This window comes from Wolffia australiana, chromosome 19 (assembly GCF_029677425.1).
Source record: "Wolffia australiana isolate 7733 chromosome 19, ASM2967742v1".
In the NCBI taxonomy this organism is placed as follows: domain Eukaryota; kingdom Viridiplantae; phylum Streptophyta; class Magnoliopsida; order Alismatales; family Araceae; genus Wolffia; species Wolffia australiana.
This window is the reverse complement of record NC_135853.1, coordinates 7,375,532-7,385,482: the sequence shown is the minus strand read 5'-3', so window position 1 is coordinate 7,385,482 and position 9,951 is coordinate 7,375,532. Positions and strand designations below refer to the sequence as shown.

Below are 9,951 nucleotides of genomic sequence, written 5' to 3'. Positions count from 1 at the left end.
CTGGGATTGAAGGCGGCCGAACTAGTGTTTGTCAGAGGTGTTCATTAGTTCTTGTTCCTCACATTGCAATAACTATATTCCAAATAATTAATCTTAGGGTTAAGTTACTACTCCACAAATAAAAAGTTAATGTAGATATAAGTGTAGATGTGTGGCATGAATAGTGCATAGCGGAGCAGCGCCAAAGGGGGGAGACCCATCATATGAAATGGTTCAACGTCCAATTTTTCAAAGAAGAAGAAGAAGAAGAATAAACAATCACTTGCATTATACTCGATGATGTGCAAAGTACTTTGTAAATATGAATAAAGTACTATGTTGACAGGTAAATACCCAATAATTTTTAAAGCAGGTCCTAATCATATATCAATTACTGTCTGAATACCTAAAAAGCAAATTATTGAAGTGCTACGAAACATGTTCTTATCACTTTGGAAGTAATTAAATAGGTAAATAGAGAGTGGTGCATGAATATATACTCGAGGTGTTATGATTAGCCGTACAATTATAATAGAGAAGTATAACATGATATTATGCTGTAACTTATATCTAAACACTAGCAAGATATTTGCTGAGATCCTAAAATTTTCAGAAGTAATGAGTTAGTAGTGTTTAGGATGAGAAATACTTTATGAAACCTATGGTCAATGTGGAACTATAGGAGACAGAAGATACTAATTTTTTTGTTTTATGCATCCTGTATCCAGTATTCAGTGGAAGCCTTCCTGCCAAAAGCTTAGTTGATTTTCACATTTAGCACTTTTAAAATACACATTGCGATTCAAAAAACACCCACACAATTGGAGAAAAATCCACTCCATTTGAAAGAACTAAATAAAGATACACATGTCCACTAGTCTGAGAAAATGAAAAAAAAATCCAAAAATTGTCAAAAATAAGATGATATGAAGGAATATCAAATTGATTTAATGTAGCTTTCATCTTGGCGTTGCTCTACTTTGTTTGGCAAAATGATTAACTGGGTGGAATTCTGAGATTCATAAATGTAAGATATCAGCTCTCTTAGTTCTTCACAAATTATTTCTCATGAAGGAGTACCTTTCTGCTCAATGAAAGGCAATATCATTGAACTAATTAGCATAATTTGTGGAACATGGATTAGCCAATCTTACTTCATAAAAAAAGTATGAATATAAATATTTTTATGGTATTTGTATGGTTAGGAATCGAATTCTTCAAACTAGAAATTTCTTTCTGCCAGAGAACATTTTCTCCAATGTCTACGAAGCTTTTTTGAACAAACTTGATTTTTCTCGACAGGAATTTATTGAATTTGATAAAGAATGGAAGAAAGCGAGTAATATTGCTTGATCTTACACCAAATTCTCAACCAGGTTTCTTATCTCATCTAAATAGTAATTTTGACATTCGTGATTAAGGACCGGAATATTTCTTCTCAGAAGTTAAAATTTATTTCCCAGAAGAAACAAATGTATTATTTCTCATTCAAATATGTTGTCTCTCTCTCTCTCTCTTTATATATATATATCTGAAAAGGAAAATATGAGTATTAGAAAACCATTATCTATTATTTGTTCTGATATTGGATATCGGATATCAGAAGGATATTGAATATCCATAAGACATCAGATATGGGGACGGATATCGCAGGGCTCAGGACATGGCAGAAGCCGGTACTGGATATCGAATTCGGCATCTGATATCGAAGTCTGATATCCAGAGATTGGATATCGAAATCCCAACTGAAAAACAGTATCATGATAAGGTTATATGATATCCGGATATCAGTTTAAAAATAGCGGAATAGTATCCCATTTGGAAAAAAATAAAAAAGTCTACAATAGCATAAATACCTGTGGTCAATAAATTGTTAGAAAGATTCATGAGCTATAACAAATGTGAAATCTGTAAGTTAAATGGGCTAATAATGCAATCTGGCTCATTTTGTACTGGGCCAGACGAAATAAGATATTAAAAGTGAAATATAAATTGAAACCATCAAGAAAATTATAAAATACTCAAAGAAATAGTATGTATGCCTCACAATAGCTTACTTATGCATAAAAAAAAATACATTTCAAATTCATAAATGGGATATAGAAAAAACCGATATCCAACATTGATATCCGATATCGCCAACTGACCTTGTAGACGAGGATGGATGCCGATATCGGGACGGATAGCATTATCGGATATCAGTATTGTATATCAGCAACCGAATTTCGATCTTGTCATCCTCCCATTTCCGAGATCCATTTCTGCATCCTTCCCGATATTGTCATCAGACATCGAGGTTGGGACAGGCGAACATTAGAGAGAGAAAGAGGGAAAGAGAAACAGAGAGAGTGAGAAGATATATAAATATATTCATAAGAAGATATACATATATGTATACCAACATATAATATATATATATATATATATACCAAGATATATGAAGAGATATATATAAAGAGAGTTGAAGAGACAAATATATAAAGAGAGTGGTAGAGATAAATAGATAGAGATGAAGACATACGAATATCATTTGAAGTGTTCAGGTGGAGAGAGTTGGCCTACCCGTTAATGGAGAATCTTCATGACATTCCTTGACATTGTCGGCCTTCCCTTCAATTCACGCTCTGATTTACGAACATGGATGAACGAGTCGATGCTAGCCCTAGCTCAAAAGTTCCTCCTTTTTGTCCGATCTGCCTCGATTATATCAAGGACGAAGCCTATTTGGACCGTTGTTTCCGTAAGTTTTCATGGGCATGATGCGTTCTTTACCTCATCCGGATTTAAGTAATTTTTTTCGAATTTGATTTCCTGAAAACAATGATTGACTGGGATGAATGGCGTTTCATACCCTACTGTGAAAGATCTCCTTTCCTCGTAATTTAATTTTTTCATCTCCATTCATTCTATCACGATGAGCTGATCATTACCACTAATTCGCTTAAATTTGACTGATGTTCTGCCACCGAGAAAGACCCTTTTCAGTCTATTAAGAAATAAATTGATCAGTTGACGATACGTTTCATTACCATTAATTCACTTAACTTAACAGAATTATTGGATTAGTCTTATGAAAATTTTCGATCATTCATTTGCATATCATGGAATGATAATGTCAATCTTTGTGCCTCGTTGAGATACACTCATTATCCGGTGATTTGATGGTATGATAGTTATTTGTACTCCTTCTGAACCATTGAATTGTACATACATGCCACAATGGCCATCAATTTTATATTTCTTCAATCTGTGAAGAAATTTCGTTTGTCTTATAAGCGGAATGTAGACAGTTATGCTTATCTACATGGTGCTTTAATTGACATATTTTCTTTTTTAGATTCATTCTGTTATCAGTGCATCACGAATTGGACAACATATGCTTCTTTGCGGCAATCTGGACCGCTTTCTTGCATTAAGTGCCCGTTGTGTAAGGTTCATCTCTACCCGTAGCGCGTTTCTGGTTGAGATTCTCGTTGTTTATTCTAGAATGCTAGCTCAAACGAAAATAATGACCACCACTTTATGATTATTTCTTGTTTCTTTCTTGTTTGTGCCTTGGTACTTCACATGTTGTTTAATGCACCGTAAAATTGTCAGCGCTGTACGTGATATGATCCCGAGTAGGGCCCGGATCGAACAGCCCTGTAACGATCCTTGACTCTTACAACAATTGTTCACTGGAGCACGAAGTCTTCAATTTCAGATGAGACGAGAGAGATATTGTTCAGGATAAGAAGAGGTGGGGAAGACAGTGAGAGGTAGGGTTCGCCCAACCGATATCCATCCGTCATCGGGTGTCGGACAACCGATATCCGATATCCGGGGAAAAATGGGATGGTGCTGGATATCGAATATTGGACGATATCCGTCTCTGAAGGGTAGACGGATATTGGTACCGGATACCATAGGTAGAGGGACGCGACGGATACCGGATGCCGGGTATCGGTTTTCGATATCTGGATATCGGAACCGGTATCCGGATATCTGAACCGGTATCAACAGTAAAAAATAAGATTCATATCAATCTATGACTTACGTACATTAGCTTCGAATGGTTTTAATCTATTTTCAATCTCAGTTAATATATTTAGTGCAAAAATTTTATTTTCTTCTATATGGGATAACAGGATTCGAAGTGTAATGTAAACTCAGAATCCTGTTATCCCACATGGAAGAAATTAGAAACTTTTCCCTGTATATATTAAATGAGTCCGACTATACATTAAATGGTAAAATAATATTTTAATCTATACTCGCCATATTTAATGGACCTCATATTTTTTCATTATTTAACATAACACATCGTGCAATAAATAAACGCAAAAAGTTCTATTTTCTTCCATATGGGATAAAAGGATTCGGAGTTTAACACCAACCCGAATCCTGTTATCCCATATGGAAGAAATTGAAAATATTTGGCTGTATATATTAAACGAAATGTGTAATCAATGAAAACCCCCACTCATTACTCTCTTGCCCGCGTTAATCGCTGAACATATATAAGTTAATAATATTTTTAAGTATCCTTTCGATGTGGATATCGAAATCCGATATCCACACCTTATATCCAATGTCGTCATCCTCCCCCCTGAGACGGAAGCGGATGACGACATCGAGATGGATATCGGTATCGGATATCGGGACTGTAGCAACCGATATCCTATACCGATATCCGATATCCGGATATAGGAAATTCCCTTTCCGGTATCCGATACAGCATCCGTCCCGATACCGGCATCCGGTACTGGTATCGGGACGGGCGAACACTAGTGAGAGGTTCCCGGGGGAGAAGGAAAGAACGGGAATGGTGAGAAATGGCGAAGGATCGCCGGAGGAGGGAGGACATCGCTCGGCAGAGGATGGCGGCGTCCACCTGCAGAAACGAAGAGGAGGAGGGTCACGGCCTGAGGGAGGGAGGAGGAGGTGGAGAAGGAAGGACTCACAGTGATATTTTTCCTCCCCTCTACTCTCAAGAGAGAGGGCTTAAATGGGATCGTCAGCAGGCTGGGCCGAGACTTCTGGACCGGGCTGCTGCCGTGGCTTCTTCCAAACATAAATGCATTGGCGAATAATATCCAAATGTTGCTTCACTTCTTTTCTTTCCTGTTCATGCCACATAATTGAAGTCAGGTTCAATTAGCCATTTTCTATTAACCATTCATCCAAGGATTATACCATATTTGTTATCCTTGATAGTTCAGTGAGCCATGTATAAGCCTTTTATGTGTGTTCCTAAGACGCCTCATTTTCATAACCGCTAATAGTACTCTCCATTACGTCAAAGAGACGGTGGGACTGTTGAAGCACTTTATGATTGTTCAAGACGGATATCTTCATTTGGAGGCGAAAGCCCAAAATTCAGACTACGCTGAGTCTCAGTGCAGCGGGAGCATTTTGGGCTTTGGCCTACAGTCTGCATGACGCTCTCTGTATCCGATGGATGTTATCTGAAATTTGTTTTCCCTGTGACCAGCTGGTACAGTTGTTTTGTGACAACAATATGTGCCATTAGCACGGTGCATGACCTCACAAAGCACGTCCTATCTGCACTTTATTAAGGAGAAGCTTGAGATGGATGACTTCCATAATATGCACATCCTGTCCTTTTAACAGAGGGCCTTCCATCAGCATACTTTTGTAATCTATGTGAAAACCTGGGCATGGATGACATCCATTCACCTGCTTGAGTGGGAGCGTTGATCGGCACATTGCATTGTTTATCTTTCTTTCTTTATCCTGTCTGTCGTTTTTGCCATGATGCACATTTCATAAATGGTAAACCTTTCAACCAAGATAGTCAAGATGCCATTTTCTCTCTTCTCTCTCTCTTTCTCTCTCTCTTTCTTTTTATGGCGGTTCAATATCTGGTGTCTTATCTTTTCCCACAGCCTGATTTCTGCAGTAGTAAATATATTCTATATAATTTTGTGACAGGTCCTGCAATATTTCTTCATGTTAATGTAGTTTGATGTCTGATTTTCAAAAGATTTTCTTGCTTAGCATGTCTGTAATAAAAAGTTATAGTTCCAGTTTGCACTGTTGCCGACTGAAGGATTATAAATATAACTCTGTCCTTTATATGGTGTACTTCACATCTCAAAATAATCTCACCCGTTTGAAACTATAGATCGACTACTTTTATTACTAATGGATTGTTTTTGTGTCGCCAGAGTGAAAACCTTTCCATTATACATGGGTTTTCTGGAAACTTTTACCTCCAGCATTTTGTGAACCAGCCTATTGGGAAAGGGTCAGTAATCCTGATAGTCATGTTTTCAAAGCGTTGAGGCTAATGTGTGAGGTTTTAAATTCTCAGCATACTATTCCATGTTTGTGACTCGATACCCCACTTTTTAGCTGTTTGACAAGAGCTCACGTGTGTAGATGGCTTTGCTATGAAAAAGAACCAGGTAGGTTTCCTTATATCTTCTTCACTTTCTATTCTGCATCCCATTCCTTTATCTTTATTTATTAATAAAAAATATTGATTGGTTCAGGGATGTTGAATGACAAATTTAGTTCTCAATCTTTTTGGAAGAGTCGTAGATATCTCCGAAAAAATCAGTTCCTTCAAGTTTGGTTGAGAAGAGAGATTCAAACACTTCTTCAGGTAGCTATCCCGCATTTCCCTTGAGTTATTTGGTTCAACTATGATAAAATGCTTTTGTTTTCGTTGTACATATTTTTAATGTTCTTTGTTCAAATATATTTTTTGTGAAGAAATTCTTTGTTCAAATATTTTTTTTGGAGAAATTCTTTGTCCAAATATTGATCTTGTTAATGTGCTTTCCACCATAAGAAGGATGTGGGGGTATCTTTAGGTCCCGCCTTTGATAGATGTACATTGGCATCTCATTATAACATAACTAAGTAAGGTCAAAATTGAGTATCATCAGTTATGTAAGAATACTGAGGATGCATAAAGGTTTACAGACGCAGATCAAGAAAGGAGAACCCAGATGTAGACCATCGATCAATCAGTAATTCTGCATAAGCAAAACTAGTAAAAATTCTGAAATCGGTACTACCCTTATGTCCAAATATGAGTGCTCTACCCAGCTTGAGGGGCATCATCAAACACAGTTTGAAAGTATTCTCTCGCCCTCCCATGGACTTCTTGTGCTCCATGCTCCCGCCTGTATGACCTCTATGATCTGGTTTGAGAGGGAGTGTTGTGGCCTATTGGGGCTACTTGGTCTGTGTGACCCCTCCTTTCTCTTCATAAAGTTATGTTCATCCAGACATAATTTTGGCTTGCGCAATCAACTATGCAATATCCCACCAAGTTTTTATGAACGAACATTCATAATAGAGACTGATGAAGTTCTGATTTTCATGAGGCCCCATTGAAGTTGTGAACGTACATCCCTGAAGACAAGGTTTTGGTTTGTTCTTTGCGATAGATCTGCATGAAACCACAAGCCCCGGCCATGCTCTAAACGAATCAACAGTACCATCCGGTTGATTTTTTAGGGTGTAGACTCATATCCTCAGAAGAAGGCCAAGGAACCAGAGTTGAGGATGCTGTCATGAGATTGGCAGAGGCAGGACAGACAGGGCGGTGCGCCATCGGTGGGGGCAGTTGCAGCATTGGCGATTGCAGCTTTGGTGACAGTAGTGGCTGGCATTTCAATGCTTGTTGCATCGATGGCAGATGTGGTGGCCATGGTAGTTGACGTGTCGGTGATGGGCATTTTTGGAGCATGGAATAGGCTGCATTAGCAGGCTGAATCATGGATGATCCACAGCTATATTGTAGGCGGTGCACTGGATGGGCTCTGTGGTTCTCTATGAATGTGGTCTGTCTGCTAGGCAGTGGATTTTCCATGGCTAGGCCATGTATAGTTTGTGGACCAGGCACATTGAGGCCAGTCCATGTCTGGAAATCTGGATGCTTCCATGATGGTTGGGAAAACCATCTCAGGATACATCATGGACCATCGCGCTAAACCTTCATGTGATTGTGGGAAGACACCATTCAATGGCGACTGGGTGGCAGAGGCATCAGAGTGCATAGCAGTGGGGGTAGCAGACGAGGCAGCAACAGTCACGTAGGGTGTTTGGTGAAGGCAGGGGGCGTTCACGGCGACTGCTGTGAACATTTCAGTAGCCATGCTTGCTGGAAGCAGAACGTCAAAGGCTTTGGCAATTGTGGTTGGGCCGCAGGGAATAGGAAAGTCTCAGATCCAATGGTTCATTTCTTTGAGAAATTTCTCTCAGATAATGTATCTTTATGACCTTCAATTTTATTGAGAATAGGAAAGTCTATTGATGGATTGTTTGAGGGGGATCTAAACAACTTTTCTATCATTTTTTATTAATTTATTGCCTATTTTCAGGAGGAAGATGTTGACGTTATTGTGTATCATATTCTTGGAGTGATAGAGTCATTCTTTAAAAGGTATCATAGAATTCAACAGAAATGCATTACTTTTCTTTGAATTAAATTGTGAAAAAGGTTGAAATTTGGGGCTTTCATGGAGTCTCCATTTCTTGGAATTCTATAAATTTCAAGCTGCCAGTAATCATTTGATATTCTAAAGCAGATAAGAAAAAAAAATTAACTGAATAGTAATTGTTTCCTTTGCTCTTTATGTCATTATTTCAACGAATGCGTAAAGTCTCACCAATTGCCAAAACTTTCATTGAAATTTCCCAGTCAACAAAAGACATATTACCCTCAACTCCCTCCGGAGGACGTGCGCAAAAATTTCAAGAAGTTGATTTCAGATGCGGCAAGAACATTCTTGTCCTCGAGAACAGATCGCTTTGTCGATGAATTGGAGCTTTTCCTAGCCTCAGGATTAACCCTAGATGCCTATGATATGGTATACATGGAACACCTTTACTTGAAACCTTCTCTTAGCACGTCTAATCTGAGACCTGCTGAAGAGGAAGACAGCAAACTGGTGGAGTCAAATGATTAGATACTATCCTGGAAACATGTATTCAACCCAGTCAACAAAGATGATATTTGATAAGCAGTTGCTAGCTTATCTGAGTACAGTAATGGATATGTCTTTTAGTTCACATGTAACCTGTACATACGATTTTTGTTATGCATGTTTCTTCAAAATCCCTTGAAGCAGTTGTATGATTTGTAATTGGGTTGGTTTCATTTGAATTAAATTTGTGATCTCTTTTGTTTTTTTATTTTGTTCCGATCGCATAATATGACTGAGTATTTTGTGAAAACTTTCAAGTTACAGATGGTGAATATTAATGTTAATTAATTGTGTCAGTTCTTGCAAAGTATGGGTAGAGTTGTTTTAATTAGATGCTCTAAGTCAGTCTTCACTTAAGTCTGAGTTTGTGTTGCATTTGTGTCTACTATATACCAAGAATACAAACTAATTTTGGATGATAAATATAAGGTACTTGATAATAAGTATGGAAGTCTGGAGAATATTGGTGGGGGATGAGGTGAAGACGTTAAATTCTAAGTCTCTTCTCCAGGGGAAACTTTCCTTCCATTCTGTTTGTTTGAGCCAAGATCTATTGCTGAACATATTCCTCGTAGTAAGAGATAAGTTTATAGATAAATATTCTCAGACTTAAAACTTTTGAAATTGGTTCAAAGACAGATTGCTCTTACTTTTTGCTTTATTTTTCTTGAAAATCAAGTCCAAAATTAGTCAAATATAGGCTCAGAGTAGACCCTAAATGTTGGTTATTAAACATGAAAAGTGTTGATAAAAATGTAGTTTTGCTCAGTCTCATTTATCTTAAATTTTGATCCCTTGAAAACTCCCGTTTAATTGTGTACCAATCGAAAAGAGAGTTGTTAAGAGCACTGTTGAAGACAATAATACGGTCAGTTGAAAAACAAAGCAGAAAAGTTCAAAAAATGTGAAGCGGATCTAAATTAACATGCCATGATGGGATAAATCAAGTTTACTTGATAAATCATTTTATTGTGTTATGCTTTATTTAGGCAATGGGAGGAGATTAGTGCAACTTTTTGAGGATTTC

At 37.7% G+C, this 9,951-nt stretch overlaps 1 protein-coding gene across 2 annotated transcripts; it reads left to right on the top strand.

Moving 5' to 3' along the window:
• The first annotated feature begins 2,472 nt into the window (after positions 1–2,472).
• On the top strand, positions 2,473–9,127 carry LOC144715706 (RING/U-box superfamily protein). Of its 2 annotated transcripts, none has more exons than XM_078590671.1 (7): positions 2,473–2,719; positions 3,317–3,411; positions 6,150–6,229; positions 6,337–6,389; positions 6,477–6,589; positions 8,319–8,380; positions 8,639–9,127. In XM_078590671.1, the coding sequence occupies exons 1-7, from the start codon at positions 2,617–2,619 to the stop codon at positions 8,904–8,906; spliced, it is 774 nt and encodes a 257-aa protein (XP_078446797.1). In that variant the 5' UTR covers positions 2,473–2,616; the 3' UTR covers positions 8,907–9,127. The 2 variants fall into 2 exon arrangements, with proteins under 2 accessions (XP_078446797.1, XP_078446798.1); XM_078590672.1 differs by having other exon boundaries at positions 2,625–2,719; positions 3,317–3,406.
• The last annotated feature ends 824 nt before the right edge of the window (positions 9,128–9,951 follow it).